This window comes from Eptesicus fuscus, chromosome 13 (genome assembly GCF_027574615.1).
Source record: "Eptesicus fuscus isolate TK198812 chromosome 13, DD_ASM_mEF_20220401, whole genome shotgun sequence".
Taxonomy (NCBI): Eukaryota; Metazoa; Chordata; class Mammalia; order Chiroptera; family Vespertilionidae; genus Eptesicus; species Eptesicus fuscus.
This window is the reverse complement of record NC_072485.1, coordinates 55114805-55136528: the sequence shown is the minus strand read 5'-3', so window position 1 is coordinate 55136528 and position 21724 is coordinate 55114805. Positions and strand designations below refer to the sequence as shown.

The 21724-nt window shown below is 45.0% G+C and overlaps 1 protein-coding gene and 1 pseudogene across 1 annotated transcript in view; both read left to right on the top strand.

Annotated features, from left to right (window-relative positions):
- The first annotated feature begins 238 nt into the window (after nt 1-238).
- LOC129151222 (mas-related G-protein coupled receptor member X2-like) lies at nt 239-1251 on the top strand (annotated as a pseudogene).
- A 7496-nt stretch (nt 1252-8747) lies between these two features.
- Nucleotides 8748-21724, top strand: part of LOC129147112 (mas-related G-protein coupled receptor member X1-like) — a 53208-nt gene continuing 40231 nt past the window's right edge. The window contains exon 1 of the mRNA XM_054725443.1: nt 8748-8877. Within this exon, the coding sequence (XP_054581418.1) occupies nt 8867-8877 (11 nt within the window). The 5' untranslated portion in view covers nt 8748-8866. The remainder of the gene's footprint in view (nt 8878-21724) is intronic.

Sequence of the window (21724 nt, the reverse complement as noted above, 5' to 3'; positions counted from 1 at the left end):
ATATCTGTCTCAACTACCTCTATTAAATCCCATGGCCACCTCTCTCCTTTGCAAATGGGCTTCTTTCTCCTCTAAATGCAGAGACATTAAATTCAGTCCTGTGTTCAAGTATTATTTTGTTTCCAGGCCCACAACTGCAGGGTTTCTGAGCAGAAATAGGACAGCCACAGCCTGGGAGACCAACCTCACACCAAGGAATTGAAGTGATCAGGCCTTCCATGAAACTGATACAGAGAACATGATCTTGGAAGTACTGACAGTGATCATGGACCTGGTGGGGCTGGCAGGGAACGCAGTGGTGCTCTGGCTCCTGGGCTTCCGCATGCGCAGGAACGCCTTCTCCATCTACATCCTCAACCTGGCGGGGGCCGACTTCCTCTTCCTCTGCTGCCAGATTATACATCCCCTATATTCAATTTTCTACTTTGATTTTTGTCCCCAGTGAAATCTGCGGATTTGTCATCGCTGTGTCCGTCTTTGCCTACATCTCAGGCCTGAGCTTTCTCAGCGCCATCAGCACAGAGCGCTGCATGTCTGTCCTGTGGCCCATCTGGTACCGCCGCCGCCGCCCCAGACACCTGTCAGCTGTCACATGTGCCCTGCTGTGGTCCCTTCCCCTACTGCTGAGCATGCTGGATAAAAATTTCTCTATCATTCTGTTGAATTTTTTAAGCCCTTCCGTGTGTCAGGTATTTTATTTTATCACTATGACGTGGCTGATTTTGTTATTTGTGCTTCTCTCTGGGTCCAGCCTGGCCCTGATGACCAGACTGTTGTGTGGCTCCCACCGGGTGCCTCCAACCAGATTCTGTGTGACCATTGTGCTCACGGTGCTGGTCTTCCTCCTCTGCGGCCTGCCCTTCGGCATCCACTGGTTCCTCTTATTCTGGCATGAGAAATATTTTGATGCCTTCCTTCATCTTTGCCAGTTTGTAGTACCATGTCCTGTGTCAACAGCTGTGCCAACCCCATCATTTACTTCTTTGTTGGTTCCTTCAGGCAGCGATGGTGGAAGCGGCGACATACCCTGCGGCTCATTCTCCAGAGGGCTCTGCAGGACACTCCTGAGGTGGATGAACCTGGAGAAAGCCTTCCTGGGGAAGCCCTGGACATGTCGGGAAGCAGTCTGGGGCAGGGATGAGAGCCTCTGTCCTGGTCAGTCTGAAGTAACTTTGAGACTCACTGCTGCCCTACCAGGCTTGGAAAGTATCTAGTCTTCTCTCAGCCTCAGCCTCAGAATGCTTCAGTGATTCCCCAGTCTCTTCAAATAGGCTGTTTTTAATCTGGCTGCTCTAGTTTTTCTCAGAGAAAGCATTAGTCTGAAAGTTATTCCTCTCCATCGTCCTTGACATTACCAACAAATTTCTCATGTGATCTGGATTTCATTATTGAATGCTTTTTCTTTAATATCTTCATTGCAACACAAAAAATCCCTGTCCAAATCAGGCAAATCCAAGTCTGAAGTCCTTATTCTGCAGCTCACCTCTCCAAGCCTCAGTTAATTCATCTGCAAAATGTAGTTGAAACCATCTGCTCATAGGATCATAGTGGGGAATAAATAAGAAAATGGATGAAAAGGACTCAGCCAGGTACCACATATTACTAAATATTTCATAAACATCAGCTGTTAATATACATGAAGCCTCTAATATTTTATTGGCTTGGAGGCGATATTTAATAAGAAAAAAAAGAACCCATTTCCAAATCCATAAACTATTTCTACCTGATTGGGTAGAAAAAGAAGATTTCTTATTTTTCTTTCTACTATATGCCCTACAGATACATGTTTAGTGCTGTGATTGGGGGCATTCTATATGTAAAAATCTTGAATAAATGGTTGGCATACTTCTAATGTCATTGGGTTTTCTGGGTTTAGGGAAAATATCCTTGGAGAGAGTCTCTACCTGCATAAGCACAGACCAGGAAACTGGGCTTGTGAAAGTCCTCCAGTGGCATTTGTCTACAGCATGGTGACAAGTTGGCTTTGGTTCGTAGTAAAGAAAACCATGGCCTTTGAGAAATGATGAATGGTTATAGTTCTCACCTCCACCTGTGTCCCACCAGTTCCAATGTGGCCATTGTAAACTCAGGGTCAATTTTAAAATAGAAATTATCTTGGGAAACAATTTTTAGTAGCTTGCAGATAGAAGTTTTGGAATACTCTGAAAGCCTCAAGATTTTGTACAGATTTTTCTGTCTGTGGATTATAGTCAGTTTCAAGGCCAGTCCCCATGAGTTGAAAACATCTGATCCTGCCCTGGGCATGTCATTGTATTGGGAGAAACTTAGGTTCTTTATACAATTCTGGACTATTCTTTGATACTTGTTACTCATTCCTCAGAGAACTCAGGCAGACGTGGAGGGTCCACTATGACAATGTCTCAACAGACAGGGCTGTCTGTTCTTCACAGACAGTGAGGCTGCCACATATATTTACACTCAGGGAGAGGAATTCGTAAATGAATGCTGAGTCCTCTGGAGACACTACAGGTAGCTGTGAAAATGATAGTAACTACAGTTTTCAATTTTTTTGAACCAAATATATCCATCAGAGCTAGGTTGTCCGATGCTTGATCCAATGCTCTTTCCAGTTCATCACTTTACTGATTCTGTGTCCTACATGCACCCCCTTCATTTCCAGATGCTGTACTAGGCTTGGCTGTAGGTAAGCGTTCCTCAGCTGGTTGACAGGGTGGTGGAAGAAGGTAGGAAGATAGTGCATGTAGTCTGTGCACCAGGCTGAGTGCTTTGATGTGATGCCACCAACTTACACTGAGGGTGCTTATGAGATTCAGCCCTGTGAGTCTTATGATCCTTTCAAATGTACAGCTTTGAGAAACCCTGTAGGAAAATTTCATCTCACTATTTTGAACCAAAGATTGTTGGGTTTCACCTGAGCAACTGGTTATTTTTATGTCAGTGGCATTCCTCTTCATGTTGGCTGCAAAAAACAAACAAAACGTAAGACTTCTAGATGCTCAAGCCCACCCATTGCAGCCACAATGAACACACATGGCCCCAACCTTCTCTATGGAACACTTACAACATTTTCCCAGGATGTCTGGTTTGTATGTGTCCCTCTTCCAACATGCTGTGAGGTCTTGAGGAACAGTTCGCATGCTTTTGAAACCCAGTGATGGTCTTGGCCTGCAATGTAGGAGATGCTAAGCAACAATTTTTCTCAAGCAGCTCCTGCATGATAATCATGATGTTTTCTTGAAAAGATTGGCTTAAAAAAAAGGAAAAAGGAAAGACTAGCTCTGTCACAGGTCTCACTGAAGTTCCTGCAGGCATCTCACACTCAAGGTAACAGAAAGTGTTCTCTGGAATCGGTCAATACGAGGAAGGCGCTTACATTTCATTGTGGTCTCATCGCTGCCTCCAGGGAGAAGAATGGAGGGAAGAAAGAGTCTGCTCATGAGCTGCCTCCTTTGCAAAGCCAGTAATGGCTTTTCCTGTGACTTCAACTTGGGTGGGTCATGCAGGACATCCAGGAATTTCTCTCAGGAATAGAGGAAGGACATGAAAGTCCCTCATGGCACTTTATGGGAGCTGTCATCCACAACTATTTATTTATGCATTACTTCAACAAGCATCATTAAAACATTTGTGACCAAGCACTGTATTCTACGTAGAGCAAAAACTCTTTCAAAAATATTTTCTCAGTAGAATGTGTAACCAACCCTTTCCATTCCATCTAGAAAAGGTACTGATTTACATCCAATAAATGCTGAGCCCTCAAGGTTACTCACTGATTCCCTAATGCACATGGACCTCAGAGCCCTGAGTTATCTGCTTCACAAGAAGCAATTGGGTCTGTTTCCAATACTGCTTATGCCATTGGGCTTATCCATGTACTTACCTCATTCGTCAAAATACAATATAAATCAATAAAAAATGATTATGGAAGGAGAATTATAGTTCCAATTAAAAGTAATATGAGTGTTCAATTAAGAGAAGTCTCAGAAATATTGTTATTGAAATGGGCATAAATCTCACAACTATTCTAGATAGAAAACATTTAACAGTATTGAGAAATATCCTCATGCATGATGAAATACACATGATTTTATGATCTCCACTTACTACATATAAACAACAAATCATAGGCAAGGCTTGATGGATGTGCTTTCTGCAAGCAAGACAGAGTGCAATTCTATATGCTGACCCACACTCCAAGGAAATTCCTTCCCTCTCTTTCATTTGTGGTGAATGAATTAAAGGTAATAGTTTAATATGTGTATTACAAATATAACCTTCATAATTGCCCTTTAACAGATCTTTACATACAGTGAAACTATCCACATGTAGTCTTAAATATATCAAGCATTCAATTTATAGCAAATTCACTCAGTCACTCTCCTGTTATTTCTATAAGTAATAACTGAGCATTTGCTATGCTCCAGCCCCTGTGCCAGGCCCTAGAGATTCAAAGACAGCATCCCCTCAGGCTGTAGAAGGAAGCAGTCTAGTGCAGTGCAGACTGTCATACAATATGGTACATGCCATCATAGGGTTATGTTTGGGGGGCAGGGCAGAGGAGAAGTCATCTAAAACTTCTAAGTTGTCGCCGAAACCGGTTTGGCTCAGTGGATAGAGCGTCGGCCTGCGGACTGAAAGGTCCCAGGTTCGATTCCGGTCAAGGGCATGTACCTTGGTTGCGGGCACATCCCCAGTAGGGGGTGTGCAAGAGGCAGCTGGTCGATGTTTCTCTACCATCGATGTTTCTAACTCTCTATCCCTCTCTCTTCCTCTCTGTAATAAAATCAATAAAATATATATTTAAAACTTCTAAGTTGTCTTCCCTCCATCATGAAGAGACCAATAGCCAGCCCAGGAGATGCATGACAATATAGATTCAGGTGGCTCCTCCTGTTGGACAACATCCTCAGCAAAAGCTTTACCATTTATGAAATAGCTAGAGTCACTAGGCCAAATCTACTAACAGCCCCCAGTCTACACTCTGGCATCCACCAATACACAATTCATGAAGACATTTTTCAAGGAGAGTGCCTGCAGGAGCTTAGGTCACAGGCCTTGCTCCACTACCTATTCCCGAACCCGTTGGTCCAGCAGAGGAAGCCCTGTCTCCACCCAGCCCACCTAGCAACCAGAGACCCTGAAATATGCAGAAATGCACAACCTATGTGTGCTAGATTTGGAGCACTGGACCTGGAGTTTAGGAACCTAGATTTTCATGATGACTCCCTGAGAAACTTGGGTCACAAGCCCAGTCTAAGCAATCCAAGAAATAGTGAGAGTATCTGGTTGCCTCAGTATGAATCACATGCCATTTGTGCTCAGGTATCAGTTTTCAAATAAGAAGGTAGAATTTTATTTTACCAGAGATGTGGACTGGAGGTAACTTCTGTTGCAAGTCAGGCTGGAAGTAAATGACATAGAGACTAAAACAAAACCATGTGGGTTTGGAATAGTAGATGGAGTGTTAGCCCACAGGCTGAAGGGTCCCAGGTTTCATTCTGGTCAAGGGCATATACCTTGACTGTAGTTTATGTACAGGGTTAGGGGGCCTGCTGACATCAATGTTTCTCTCTCTCTCTCTCTCTCTCTCTCTCTCTCTCTCTCTCTCTCTCTCTCTCCATAAATAATAACTGAGCATCTGCTATGCTGCAGCCCCTGAGCCAGTCCCTGGTCAAGGGCATATATTTTCCTCTCTATATAAAAATTAATGGAAAAATATCCTCAGCTGAGGATTAAAAATAAATAAATAAAAAAAAACCATTACACTTAAAAAAAAAAACAAAAAGCCCTAGCCTGTTTGGCTCAGTGGCATTCCACTTTTCCAGTGCTGCTGGCCCTAACTGGGCAATGCCTCCTCCCAGGCTCTGACCAGGCCAAATGTTCTAGTCCCCAGGGCTGCCAGACTCAGCCACAGAGGCCCAGGTTTTCCAGCCCACAGCCTTGCCCCTTGACTCAGGTCGCTGCATGGCAGGGGAGAATCAGTCATTCCACAGGGTGTGGAAGGCAGGCCTCCACTGCTCTCCAGGTGGACTGGACCTCCTTCCCAGGCCACACTGTCCAGTCTCCATCTGGCTCTCCTTCAAACATTCCTCTAGACAGGACACCCCTCAGGACCACCGGTCAGAGTGCCTGTCTGACAGCTCCACAGGCCCTGAGCTGCCCTGCATGGCTCCCACCCACAGACTCTCATGAAAGGACTCCTGACGAATGTGCTTTGAGGAATGGAAGACATGAGATGTGAAATGCGGAGGTGAGCAAAAACATTGGATATTATGGGAATACATTTGAACAAACACTGTTGAAAACAATACCTGTTCAATTTCTTTGGGGAGAAAGAGAGTCAAAATCCAGTCCTAGAGCCCAGTAGGATGGGAGGATGGAAACAGAGGTTGAGTTTCCTAAGGTCTTGGTGTTTGGTGTTCATGAGGAGGGCAGACTTCTGGGGTGAGCTGTATGGTTTGCCCACTGCACCAAACAAAGGCAGAGGAGGGGAAGCGGCCAACATACAATCCGCTGGTTAACCTTGTGTCCAGGTGCATGGCTCTGACTACTGGGAAGGAAGGGGCACATTTTTCTTCACACAAAGGCAAGGTCAGGGCTGCTCAGCTCAGAAAGAAGACCTTCTCCTAATCTGCATTAATGTGCTAGAAGCGGACACTTTTACAAGGTAAAACTACTCATTTCTTTAGTTTTTACACAAATGTGTTACGTAGCTAAGGCAATTGACTGGAAAATAGACAGAGAGTGTAAAACTCCCAGATAAGTTGAGAAAATAAACATGCTCTGTAAAGCCCCTGATGGACTGGGCAGCTCAGAACTTCCTACACAGCTCCCACTCTTTTATGAAATCAATCTTCCAAAAATAGGAAGATCAGAGACCTATTCCTAGTGAGATAAAGGTTTTCATTGCTGCTGACTAAACTGGCAGAGCGTGGCAGCATCTCCTACCAGTGTGGGTCTGTGAAAAGAGGCTCATGTGAGCAGCTTCCCTTTTCAGGCAGAGTTTTACTTGGAACGGCCAATCCAATAAGAATACCACTTTGCTCACAGGCCTGAAACACAGGGTATTGGGCTAACTGATATATGATCATCTGAGGGTGAAAATATCTCAGTGGAGATTCTTTTTCTCTTTGTGTGTGTACTTTTGGACTATGATTTTGCCAGGCTTTACTGAGATATATTTGTCATATAACATTATATTAGTTTCAAGTATACAACAAAATGATTCAATATTTGTGTATATTGTAAAATAACCATAGCAATATGCCTAGTTAACATCCATCACCACACATAGATTTTTTTTTTTCTCTTGTGATGAGAACAGTTAAGATTTACTTACTTGGCCACTTCCCAATATACAAAACAGTATTATAAACTAATAGAGGCTGAGTGTACGAAATTTGTTTAGGGGAGGTGGGGCAGGGTTGTCCCTCAGCCCAGCCTGCACCCTCTTCATTCGGGGACCCCTCGGGGGATGTCCGACTGCTGGTATAGACCCTAGCCCTGTGGGACCCCTCTCACAATCCAGGACTGCTGGCTCCCAACTGCTCACCTGCCTGCCTGCCTAATTGCCCCTAACCACTTCTGCCTGCCAGCCTGATCACCTCCTAACCATTCCGCTGCCAAACTAATCCAGGCCTAACTGCTCCCCTGAAGGCCTGATCGCCCCAAACTGCCCTCCCCTGCCGGCCCGATTGCCCCTAACTGCCCTTCCCTCCTGGCCTGGTCACCTTAACTGCCCTCCCCTGGAGCCGGGTCGCCCCTAAGTGTCCTCCCCTACAGGCCCAGTCCCCCTCAACTTCCCTCACCTACAGGCCTGGTTCCCCCCAACTGCCCTTCCCTGTCAGCCCGATTGCTCCAAACTGCCCTCCCCTGCTGGCCCGGTCACCCCTAACTGCCCTCCCTTGCCAGCCTGATCACCCACAACGGCCCTCCCCTGCCAGCCTGGTTCCCCCAACTATGCTCCCCTATAGGCCTGGTCCCCCCCAACTCCCCTCCCATGCAGGCCTGGTCCCCCCCCAACAGCCATTCCCTGCAGGCCTGGTCCCATTCAACTGCCCTCCCCTGCAGGCCTAGCCCCCTCCCCCCCAACTGCTATCCCCTGTCAACCTTGTAACCCCGAACTGCTCTCTCCTGTTGGCCTGGTCGCCCCCAACTGCCCTCCCCTGCAGGCCTGGTTCCCCACAACTGCCCTCCCCTGCAGGCCCGGGCCCCCCTAACTGCCTTCCCCTGCAGGCCTGATTGCCCACAACTTCCCTCTCCTGCTGGCCATCTTGTGACGGCCATCCTGTGTCCACATGGGGGCAGCCATCTTTGACCATATGGGGGCAGCCATCATGTGTGTTGGAGTGATGGTCAATTTGCATATACCTCTTTATATAGGATACTCTTGTGTCCTCTAAAATAAACTAAAGTGCATACATTACTCCTGGGAGTAAATGGAAACATCTCAGATGAACAAGGCCATGCAAAGCCCTGAATGCCAAGCAAACTCTTCTTTAGCTATGGAAGCTCACATTGCCTGTTGGGTGGGCTTCCTGCACACAGCTACAGTGGGCAGTGACAGGCTCCAGTTCAAACACTACTCACTGGAGGAAGACCAGGTGGGGTAAGACGGAGAGAGGAAGAGATAAGTCATTGGACTCAGGGCAAATGAGGAACATCTCATGAGGCCCTTGTCTCATATCTCCAGAATCTCATTTGCCAATGCCCCATAGGCAGGAAGTCACAGGGGCTGCCCAGCATTTTGATAAGCCTCTCTTGGTCATCAGGTTCCACTCCTGCTCCTGCAGACATCTCCTATCCAGGGGTAGGAAAGCATTCTTTGGTGTTCAGCACTCCCTGGAAAGCTTATCTTTTTCAACTCACCACCTTCAACCAGAAGATGGCGCTCAGGTAAGAGTTGCCTAAGAACTATCTTCTCTAAAAGGCAGTTTTGTTTTCTCCCTCTTAGTCCACATGGTCACAAGTGTATCTTGGAGTGGAGCATGCAAGGAACCATTGGCACGCATGAGGGAGAGTCCAGAGCCATGGAGCTTCCTCAGGGAAGCTTTGGGTGCTGGTAGCTTAGGCTGTGAGAGACCCAGGTCCTTTCTGCTTCACAGACATTATTTTCAAACATGAATTGTTGTTAATAACCTCAGGTTTCACACATTACCTTGCTGTTATATGAGTTTGTTTGTTACATGTGTATATCATTCCTGTCCCAGCCCAAAACACAAGGCACAAACAAATAGAACAATTGAAAAGAATTGAATAAAAAGACTGTTCAGGAAGGGTGAGCAGGATGAGACACCTAAAGATTAGTCAAATAGGGAGCTATTGCCATTGGGCAACCTGAAGTGTTGAGGGAAAGATAAGTTGCCAGAACACAGGGAGGGCTGTGGCTGTAGCAGTGGTCATCACTATGACCGAAAAAAAGGCTTCAGACAGGGGCTATCTCCTTAGGTAGAGTAACACCACCATGGCAAACTCACAGCTTGACAGCAGAGAAGCAGGGAATTAAAACCTCAATCACCCTCCTCCTGCCCTCCAATCAGCTGTCAGTGTCACCTTTCCTGAAAGAAACCAGGAGCCAGAGGGAAAGGGAGCCCAGTGTTGAGGCAAAGAGATGTGTCCTCCCAGGATGCAGTGGTGGATAAAGAAGCTGAAAATGAAACTTAACATCAAATGAAGAGAATCCATTTTTCTTATAGCCTCTTCTTAGTTCTTTTTCCTAGGACTTTTTCTCTCTCACTGTGATTAGATCAACTTGTTATAACATCTTGTTTTTAAGTTCAATTTTATTTTATTGTTTGAAGTATTACACTTCGTAGTACATATATCGCCTTTTTTCCCCCAGCCTCCCCTACTCCCACTCATCCCACCTCCCCCACAGTGTCTTATGTCCATTGGTTGTGCTTATATGCATGCATGCAAGTCCTTTGGTTGATCTCTTTCCCCCACTCTCCAACTCCCCAGCCTTCCCGCTGTAATTTGACTGTTTGATGCTTTACTGCCTCTGTATCTATCCTTTTGTTCATCAGGTTATAATGTTCTTTATTTTCCATAAATGAGTGAGATCATGTGGTATTTTTCTTTCATTGCCTGGCTTATTTCACTTAGCATAATGCTCTCCAGTTCCATCCATTCTGCTGAAAATGTTTAGCCTTCCTTCTTTTTTATAGCAGCATAGTATTCCATTATGTAGATGTAACCATAGTTTTCTAATCCACTCATCTGCTGATGGGAATTTAGGCTATTTCCAAATCTTAGCTATGGTGAATTGTGCTGCTATGAACATAGGGGTGCATATATCCTTCCAGATTGGTGTTTCTAGTTCTTGGGATATATTCCTAGGAGTGGGATTATTGGGTCAAATGGGAGTTCCAGTTTTAGTTTTTTGAGGAAACTCCATACTGTTCTCCACAGTAGCTGCACCAATCTGCATTTCCACCAGCAGTGCACGAGGATTCCTTTTTCTCCACATCCTCACCAGAACTTGCCATTTGTTAATTTGTTGATGATTGCCATTCTGACAGGTGTGAGATGGTACTGCATGGTCGTTTTTATTTGCATCTCTCGGATAATTAGTGACTTTGAGCATGTTTTCATATGTCTCTTGGCCTTCCTTCTGTCTTCTTTTGAAAAGATTCTATTTAGGTCCGTTGCCCATTTTTTTTATTGGATCATTTATCTTCCTTTCATTGAGTTGTATGAGTTCCCTGTAAATGTTGGAGATTAAACCTTTATCAGTGATAACATTTGCAAATATGTTCTCCCATACAGTGGGCTTTCTTTTTGTTTTGTTGATGGTTTCTTTTGCTGTGCAAAAGCTTTTTATTTTGATGTAGTCCCATTTGTTTATTTTCTCTTTAGTTTCCATTGCCCTAGGAGCAGTATCGGTAAAGAAATTGCTTCAGCATATGTCTGAGATTTCACTGCCTGTGGATTTTTCTATTATTTTTATGGTTTCCCATCTTATGTTTAAGTCCTTTATCCATTTTGAGTTTATTTTTGTGTATGGTGTAAGTTGGTGGTATAGTTTCATTTTTTTGCATGTATCTGTCCAATTTTCCCAACACCATTTAGTGAAGAGACTGTCTTGACTCCATTTTATGTTCATGCCTCCTTTGTCAAACATTAATTGAGCATAGTGGTTTGGGTCTATATATGGGTTCTTTATTCTATTCCATTGGTCTATATGTCTGTTCTTGTGCCAGTACCAGGCTGTTTTGAGAAGAGTGGCTTTGTAATACAGCTTGAAATCTGGTATTGAGATCCCACCTACTTTGTTCTTCTTTCTCAGGATTGCTGTGGATATTCGGGGTCTTTTTTTTATTCCAGATGAATTTTTGGAGAGTTCTTTCTAGGTGTCTGAAATATGCCATTGGTATTTTAATGGGGAGTGCATTGAATCTATAGATTGCTTTGGGAAGTATGGACATTTTAATGATTTTGATTCTATCAATCCATGAACATGGTATATTCTTCCATCTGTTTATGTCTTCCTCTATCTCTTTTTTCAGTGTCCTGTAGTTTTCCGCAGATCGGTCTTTTACCTCCTTAGTTAAGTTTATTCTTAGGTATCTTAATTTTTTTGGTGCGATGGTAAATGGGATTGCTTTTTTAGTCTCTCTGTAAGTTCACTATTGGTGTATAGAAATGCCATAGATTTCTTGGTGTTAATTTTTTATCCTGCTACATTGCCGAATTCATTTATTAAGTCAAATAGTTTTTTTGATGGAGTCTTTTGGGTTTTTTATGTACAATATCATGTCATCTGCGAATAGGGATAGTTTTACTTCTTCTTTTCCAATTCTGATACCTTTTATTTCTTCTTCTTGCCTAATTGCAATGGCTAATACTTCCAGTACTATGTCAAAAAGGAGTGGAAAGAGTACACATCCCTATTTTTAGGGGAAATGGTTTTAGGTTTTGCCCATTGAGTATGATGTTGGCTGTGGGTTTGTCATATATGGCTTTTACTACGTTGAGGTATGATTCTTCTATTCCCACCTTGCTGAGAGTTTTTATCAAAAATGGGTGCTGGATTTTGTCAAATGCTTTTTCTGCATCAATTGATATGACTATGTGTTTTTTTATCTCTCAATTTGTTTATGTGATGTATCACGTTTATTGATTAGCAAATATTGTACCATCCTTGCATCCCTGGGATGATTCCTAATTGTTCATGGGATATGATCGTTCTGATGTACCGCTGGATCTGATTTGCTAGAATTTTGTTGAGGATTTTGGCATCTATGTTCATGAGGGATATTGGCCTGTAATTCTTTTTTATTGTGTTGTCTTTATCTGGTTTTGGTATTAGGGTGATGCTGCCTTCATAAAATGAGCTTGGAAGTGTTCCTTCCTCTTGAATTTTTTTGGAATAATCTGAGAAGGTTTTAGTTCTTCTTGAATGTTTGGTAAAATTCCCCTGTGAAGCCATCTGGCCCCGGGCTTTTGTTTGCTGGAAACTTTTTGATGACTGCTTCAATTTCTTCCATAGTTATTGGCCAATTGAGATTTTTAGATTATTACTGATTGAGTTTTGGAAGGTTGCATTTTTCTAGGAATATGTCCATTTCCTCCAAGTTGTCCAGTTTGTTGGAAGAGAGTTGTTCATAGTATTTTCTAACAATCCTTTGTATTTCTCTGGGGTCTGTTATTATTCCTCCTCTCTCATTTCTGATTTTGCTTATTTAGGTCCTCTCTCTTTGCTTCTTGGTGAGCCTGGCTAGAGGTTCATCAATCTTGTTTATCCTTTCATAGAACCAACTCTTGGTTTTGTTTATCTTTTGTATTGATTTTTTGGTCTCTATGTTGTTTATCTCCACTCTGATCTTTATTATTTCCTTCCTTCTGCTTACACAGGGCTTTTCTTGTTGCTCTCTTTCTAACTCTTTGAGTTGTAGGGTTAGGTAACTTATTACCATTGTTTCTTGTTTTTTTGCAGCAGGCTTGTAGAGCTATGAACTTCCCTCTCAAGACTGCTTTCGCTGTGTCCCATAGATTTTGGATTGTTTTGTTTTCATTGTCTTTGGTGCCATGATGTTTTTTATTTCTTCTTTGATCTCTCTGGTAGCCCAGTCATTGTTTAATAGCATTCTACTTAGTCTCCATGTGTTTGATTTTTTTTGTGTGATTGTTTTTATTGTAGTTGATTTCCAGTTTTATGCCATTGTGATTTGAGAAGATGCTTGATATGATTTCTATCTTCTTGAATTTGAAGGGACTTTGCCTGTGACCCAATATATGGTCTATCTTTGAAAATGACCCATGTGCACTTGAGAAGAAGGTATATTCTGTGGCTTTGGAATGAAATGTTCTGAAAATGTCAATTAATTCCATCTGGTCTAGTGAGTAATTTAGGATTGATGTTTTTTGTGCTGATTTTTTGTTTAGAGGATTTGTCCAATGGTGATAGTGGGGTATTAAGGTCCCCTAGAATGATTATATTGCTGTCAATCTCTCCCTTGATATCCTCCAGGGTTTTTTTTTTTTTTTTATGTATTTGGGTGCTCCTGTATTGGGTGCGTATATGTTTACCAGAGTTATTTCTTCTTTTTGGATTGCTCCCTTTAGTATTATGAAGTGGCCTTCTTTATCTCTTATTATGTCCTTCACTTTGATATCTAATTTGTCAGATATAAGTATTGCTACCCAAGCTTTTTGTTTTTTTCCATTCGCCTGAAAAACCCTTTTTCCATCCCTTCACCATCAGTCTGTATGCGTCTTTTTTTCTGAGGTGGGTTTCCTGAAGACAGCAGATATATGGGTCATGTTTTCTTAACCACTCAGTTACTGTATGCCTTTTGATTGGGGCATTTAATCCATTTACATTTAACATTATTATTGATAGGTACTTGATTTTTATTCTTTACCCCTGTGTTCCTTCTTTACTTTTTATTTCTTCCTTTTACAGCAGATCCTTTAGCATTTCTTACATTGCTTGTTTGGTTTTAATAAACTCCATTAGTCCTTTATTTTCTGTGAAGCTCCTGACTTCACCCTCAATTTTGATTGATAGCCTTGCTGGGTACAGTATTCTTGGATTCAGACCCTTTCTTTGCATGGCTTTGTATATTTCATTCCATTCCCTTCGTGCCTGATGTGTTTCTGTTGAGAAATCAGTCGCTAGTCTGATGGGGGTCCTTTGTAGGTAACTTTCTGTCTCTCTCCAGCCACTTTTAAGATTCTTACTTTGTCGTTGGTGTTTGCCAATTTAATTATAATGTGCCATGGTGTCGGTCTTTTGGAGTTCATTTTGTTTGGGACTCTGTGATCTTCTTGGATTTGTGTGAGTTTTTTCTTCCCTGTATAATGACAGGGAAGTTTTCTGTCATTATTTCTTCAAACAGGTTTTCTATTTCTTGCTCAGTTTCCTCTCCTTCTGGCAGCCCTATTATGCAGATGTTGTTTCATTTTGTGTTGTCCCAAAGTTCTCTTAGGCTCTCCTCCTCCTTTTTAATTTTCTTTTCTAGAAGCTGCTCTGCTTGGGTATTTTTTCCTACCTTGTTTTCTAGCTCACTGATGTGGTCCTCTATTTCTTCTAGTCTACTATTGATGCTTTCTATTGAGTACTTTATAGCAGCAATGTCATTTTTCATTTCTTCTTGGTACTTCTTCATTTCCTCTTGGTTCTTACACATATTGTTGAATTTGTCTTCCATTTTTTCATCCACCTTAAGACCATTTCTCTAAATTCTTTCTCTGACAGGTTGCTTGCCTCCATTTCATTTACTTCTTTTTCTGGTGATGCCTGCTTTTCTTTCATTCGTAGGCTGTTTCTTTGTCTCCCCATGATCTCTCTTCTCCGGGTGTCTTGTTATGTAGTTCTCTCTCTCCTGCATTGACTTAAAGGCACAAAATACAACACAACAAGGCACAACGCACAAGGCACTGAACACAAATGTATTCACGATACTAATAACCCCTAATAAAGGTGACCACCAGAGAAAAAAGAATTAGGGGATAAAAAAGAAAGAAGAGAAGAAAAAACAAAAAGAGAGAGGGGGAAAAAAGGAGTGCAAAAATGAAATTGGGAAAAGGAAAGCAAAGTAAGAGAGGAAAGAAAGAGAATAAACAAGAAGAGGGGGAAACTATATATATGGGGAGAAAACTCCAATAGATCAGCCACTAATCCCAACAAATGCTGCAACAAATACCTAGAGATTAATGCAAACTACAAACAACAACTAATATCAAGTGAGGTGAGTGAAAACAGAAGCAAAAATCAAACAAAAACAAAAAGGAAAGCAATCTCACAAACAAGGATTAAAAAAACCAATGTACTCAACAATCAAGCAAACAACAACAAAAGGACAGAGAGAGAAAATTTTGGATTGTGAAGAAAGAGAAAAGAGAAGTGTGTATGGACTTAGTGCAGGGGATTGGAAATTAGATATATAAGTAGGGTGGAATTTTAACAGGAGGTAAAAAGAAGAAATGGGGAAAATCTAAAGCAGGAATAGGGTAAGAGAAACAGGACAACAAAAGGGGAAAAGTGAGGAAGAGAGTGATGGCATAAAGGTAAAGTTGAGATAGAGTAAAATTATGCTAAAAGAAAGATGAAAATAGAATGTAGAACAATAATCCCAAAATAAAATAAAGAGAAAATAAAAGTACACTTTTTAAAAAAGGTAAATAGTAGTAGTAATAATACTGATTAAAAATAAAAATGTAATAATTGCCGAAACCAGTTTGGCTCAGTGGATAGAGCCTCGGCCTGCTGACTGAAGGGTCCCAGGTTTGATTCCTGTCAAGGGCATGTACCTTGGTTGCAGGCACATCCCCAGTGGGGGGTGTGCAGGAGGCAGCTGATCAATGTTTCTCTCTCATCAAAGTTTCTAACTCTCTATACCTCTCCCTTCCTCTCTGGAAAAAATAAATAAAATATATATTTTTTAAATGTAATAATTAAAAAGGTAAAAACAAGTGAAGAAAAAAAGAAAAATTTTAGTTTCTTAAGTAAAAGATGAAAAAACATTAAAATTAAAATGTGCAGTAGTGAAGGTCATTCACTTCCTATACTGTTCTGTTTGCATGCCTGTTTCCTAGTCAGGACAGTATTGAAGTTCCCTGCGTTCCACTGCTCCTCAATGTTCTAGGCCAGTGGTCGGCAAACTGCTCCTCATGAGACACATGCGGCTCTTTGGCCCCTTGAGTGTGGCTCTTCCACAAAATACCACGTGTGGGCACGCACATACAGTGCGATTGAAACTTCGTGGCCCATGCGCAGAAGTCGGTTTTCAGCTCTCAAAAGAAATTTCAATCATTGTACTGTTGATATTTGGCTCTGTTGACTAATGAGTTTGCCGACCACTGTTCTAGGCCACAGTCCTGATTTTCAAGCAGGCAGTATTTCTCTGTTTCTTATACTCCTTTATTTGTGTTTACACAAGAGTCAATTTGTGATTCAACCCCTGGATGGCAGTGTTTCTGGATTGACCTCTAGGACTATAGCTTCTCTAGCTAGTGTTTAGATTTGGGAGAATACCAGTTTGGGGGAATGGGCTGCCCCAGACCTGGTTCTCTGATTGTTACTCCCCGCTCTGATCCCCAGGTTCCACAAAAACAACTTTCCCCTGCAGTCTCTTAGAGTGTCCCCAATTGGGTGATCCTATGTATTGGGCTTAGTAATCAAAAGCACAGATTTAAAGAGGAAAAAGAGCCAGAGTAAGTGCGCAAACTCCGGTGCTGTGGCACAAGTCTGTGCAGTCTTTTCTTCCCCTTGGGTCTAAGCAGCCAGCACACTGTTAAATATTTTTTTTAGGCTGCCCTTTTGCACCCAGTTCAGAAATGGGTTGCTTTTTAGAGTTCCCTTCTGTTAGCAGCCCTGCGGGTTCCCTTCCACATTCGCGGATCACGCCAGCCCCAACAGCCGCGGACTTTTCTAGGTGGAGACTTCCCCGATCCTCCAGCTCCCCTGTGCACATTTCTCTCTCCTGCCAGGACCACAGACCTCACCTTATCCCAGGTGAAATCTGACCTTTCCGTGAGCAGGCACAGAGCTCCTCCGAATCTGTGTGCTCATGCCACTTGGGGACTGGTGTTCCCAGGTTCGCAGTTATTCACTGGGTGCCCTTATTGTAGGGTCCCAGCATTTTCAGGTTTCAGACAACATCCACTCTCCCCTTCAAGATGGCGTGGTCTCCGTGTCAGAGCTGGTCACTCCGGAAGAGATCTCAGCAGCAGTGGAGGCTGTCTGGTCAGGGGAACCCTGTCTGGCAATCCCTCACAGTCCCCTGGAATATAGCTGTCCCTCAATTCACAAACACACCCCGTGCGACCACACACTCTCCCTTTGTTCTCTCACTCATGCACTATCTGGCAGTCTGCCTTCCCATCAGCAGCCATCATCCTTCTCCTATTATTACATCTTATTTATTTGATCTGTTGGCACACCCTACTGGGTGTAACATCTTAGAAATAATATCTCTCATCATAAATGCCTTGAGGATGGAATGTACATTATTTTTCAAGGTGGTTATATACAAACATTTTTAAGAATTTCAATTTATGATTTTGGTAGCCCTAGAAAGTAATGTATGAGAGTTTATTAGAACTTGACTGGTGATTTCAAGGCATCAGACACCTGTGCTCTTTCAAATCACTGCTCCAAGCCCTAGAGAGGTGATTTTATTCTCATGCAGGGTTCCCAGACTCATCAGCATTCCATCCAGAGGAGGAGAGGGGAAGAAAAAGCACAACCTAAAATTGGTTACATCACCTGTGCTCACCTCCCATTGGCTACCACCTGGTCACATGCTGCCATCAAGCATGAATGGAATCTAGGATTGGAGTTCATTTTCTGGTCTAAAACTCCCAGAACTATTATGTGAGAGAATAGGAAATGGTATTTAGACCAACTCCTGCAGTTCTTACTCCTGCAGTCTCTCATATTCTGAGCTCACATGAAGATTTTACTCAGGTGCTCATTCCACAATGAGGCAGAGAACAGTGTTAAGCCTCAGGCTGGGCTCCAGGAGACCAGGGCTGGCATTGGACCTGCTGTTCATCCTGTGATCTCAGGAAAATCCTTTGGCTCTTTCAGCCTCAGCTTCTTCCTGTGATAAAGGATGATATTATAAAAGATGGTCTCTGAGGGACATGTGCTAGATACCAAGAATACAATAGTGAACAACAACAACAAAGAAAAAAGACAAAGCCAGACAGATATAGTCATTATTACTGATTTTTTAGTTTAAAAGCCCTAGCAGGTTTGACTCAGTGGTTAGAGCAGTGCCCACAGACTGAAGGGTAGTGGGTTCAATTCTACTGGGTGAGCCTGTGCTGGCTAAACCTGGCAAGAATTGACAGATTGGAAGGAGAAACCAAAATGGCGGCATAGTTAAACACCTAAATTGCTGCCTCGCACAACAATTTCAAAACTACAACTAAAAGACAAAATGGACATCATCCAGAACCACAGGAAGGCTGGCTGAGTGGAAATTCTACAACTACAAGGAAAGAGAAAAGCAGACTGAGACTCAGAGGAATTGCAAAAGGCAGAGGTACCAAGGGGCGTGCGTGGAGAGGTCGGCCAACTGAGTACGGGGCTGGCTTTCTCAAGCGGGAGGGAGACTAAAGCTCCCGACTGCACTGGACTCCAGTTCTGGGTGAGACTCTGCATAACCAGACTCATTTTGAGAGAAAATAGACTGTCTGGCAGCGGGCGGAACGCGAGGGAGGATTTCTCTCAGAGGTGTTTGCAACAATTACCATGGGACACTGAGACACAGGGGCCAATTAGGGCAGGGTTGATGGGAAACTAATGCTGTCTGCTTCACCCTGAGACTCTGCCCCATCCAAGCTGACCACAGAGGCTTTTGCAAGTCTTGTCTCATAAGGGTGTCTCCAGCACAGAAGTTCTACAATCATAGACACAGTTGATCCTCACAGCCAATTGGCCTGGAGGTCAACTCCTCCCAGTGATACCAACAACAATCAAGGCTTAACTACAACAAGACTGTGCACACAGCCCACAAAAGGGTGCACCAAGAGTGTCCACCTCAGGTAACTGGGGAGTCTGAGCCACTGGGCCCTATAGGACACCTACCACACAAAGCCACTCTATCAACTCAGGGAAGCAGCCAAAATGTGGAGACAAAAAAACAGATCACAAATGAAAGAAACGGAGGACAGCAAACAACTGGATATTGAGTTCAAAACCATGGTTATAAGATTTTTCAAAAATTTTCTAGAAAAGGCCGATAAATTTAGCGAGACCCTCGAGGATATGAAAAAGGACCAACTAGAAATTAAGCATACACTGACTGAAATTAAAGATATTATACAGCGATCTAAGAGCAGACTAGAGGATCACAAGAATCAACTCAAAGATTTTAAATACAAAGAAGCAAAAACCTGGAAAAGAAAAAAGAAAAAAGAATCCAAAAATATGAAGATAGTGTAAGGAGCATCTGGGACACCTTCAAGTGTTCCAACATCGGAATTATGGGGGTGCCAGAAGAAGAGAGAGAGCAAGATACTGAAAACCGATTTGAAGAAATAATGACTGAAAACTTCCCCCACCTGGTGAAAGAAATAGACTTACAAGTCCAGGAAGCACACAGAACCCCAAACAAAAGGAATCCAAAGAGGACCGCACCAAGACACATCATAATTAAAATGCCAAGAGCAAAAGACAAAGAGAGAATCTTAAAAGCAGCAAGAGAAAAACATTAGTTACCTGCAAGGGAGCACACATACGACTGTCAGCTGATTTCTCAACAGAAACTATGCAGGCCAGATGGGAGCAGCAAGAAATATTCAAAGTGATGAATAGCAAGAAACTACAACCAAGATTACTCTACCCAGCAAAGCTATCATTCAGAATTGAAGGACAGATAAAGAGCTTCACAGATAAGAAAAAGCTAAAGGAGTTCATCACCGCAAAACCAGTATTATATGAAATGCTGAAAGGTATTCTCGAAGAAGAAGAAGAAGAAGAAGAAGAAGAAGAAGAAGGAGGAGGTGGAGGAGGAGGAGGAGGAGGAGGAGGAGGAGGAGGAGGAGGAGGAGGAGGAGAAAGGTAAAGATAAAAATTATGAACAACAAATACATATCTATCAACAAGTGAATCTAAAAATCAAGTAAATAAAAAAATCTGAAGAACAGAATAAACTGGTGAATATAATAGAAGCAGGGGCCGCCACTGGGTCCGGGTGAGGCCATGTGTCCCTGGATCCAGGTGAGGCCTCGCGCACCTAGGTCCGGGTGAGGCCACGCGCCCCTGGGTCTGGGAGAGGCCACGCGCCCCTGGGTCCGGGTGAGGCCATGTGTCCCTGGATCCGGGTAAAGCCTCGCGCACCTAGGCCCGGGTGAGGCCACGTGCCCCTGGGTCTGGGAGAGGCCACGCGCCCCCGGGTCCGGGTGAAGCCTTGTGTCCCTGGATCCGGGTGAGGCCTCGCGCGCCAAGGCCTGGGTGAGGCCACGCGCCCCTGGGTCCGGGTGAGGCCATGTGTCCCTGAATCCGGGTGAGGCCTCGCGCACCTAGGTCCGGGTGAGGCCACGCGCCCCTGGGTCTGGGAGAGGCCACGCGCCCCCGGGTCCGGGTGAGGCCATGTGTCCCTGGATCCGGGTGAGGCCTCGCGCACCTAGGTCCGGGTGAGGCCACGCGCCCCTGGGTCTGGGAGAGGCCACGCGCCCCCGGGTCCGGGTGAGGCCATGTGTCCCTGGATCCGGGTGAGGCCTCGCGCGCCGAGGCCCGGGTGAGGCCACGTGCCCCTGGGTCCGGGTGAAGCCATGTGTCCCTGAATCCGGGTGAGGCCTCGCGCACCTAGGTCCAGGTGAGGCCACACGCCCCTGGGTCTGGGAGAGGCCACGCGCCCCTGGGTCCGGGTGAGGCCATGTGTCCCTGGATCCGGGTGAGGCCTCGCGTACCTAGGTCCGGGTGAGGCCACGCGCCCCTGGGTCTGGGAGAGGCCACGCGCCCCTGGGTCCAGGTGAGGCCATGTGTCCCTGGATCCGGGTGAGGCCTCGCGCGCCTAGGCCCGGGTGAGGTCACGTGCCCCTGGGTCTGGGAGAGGCCACGCGCCCCCGGGTCCGGGTGAGGCCATGTGTCCCTGGATCCGGGTGAGGCCTCGCGCGCCAAGGCCCTGGTGAGGCCACGCGCCCCTGGGTCCGGGTGAGGCCATGTGTCCCTGAATCCAGGTGAGGCCTCGCGCGCCTAGGTCCAGGTGAGGCCACACGCCCCTGGGTCTGGGAGAGGCCAAGCGCCCCCGGGTCCGGGTGAGGCCATGTGTCCCTGGATCCGGGTGAGGCCACGCGCCCCTGGGTCTGGGAGAGGCCACGCGCCCCTGGGTTCAGGTGAGGCCATGTGTCCCTGGATCCGGGTTAAGCCTCGCGCACCTAGGCCCGGGTGAGGCCACGTGCCCCTGGGTCTGGGAGAGGCCACGCTCCCCTGGGTCCGGGTGAGGCCATGTGTCCCTGGATCCGGGTGAGGCTTCACGCGCCTAGGTCCGGGTGAGGCCACACGCCCCTGGGTCTGGGAAAGGCCAAGTGCCCCCGGGTCCGGGTGAGGCCATGTGTCCCTGGATCCGGGTGAGGCCTAGCGCGCCTAGGTCCGGGTGAGGCCACACGCCCCTGGGTCTGGGAGAGGCCATGCGCCCATGGACCCGGGTGTGGTTGGGTCCCTAGGACCGGGTGAGGCCACGCGCCCCTGGGTCTGGGTGAGGCCTTGCGCCCCTGGGTACGGGTGAAGCCGGATCCTGGGTCCGGGTGAGGCCGTGTGCCCCTGGATCCATCCGGGTGAGGC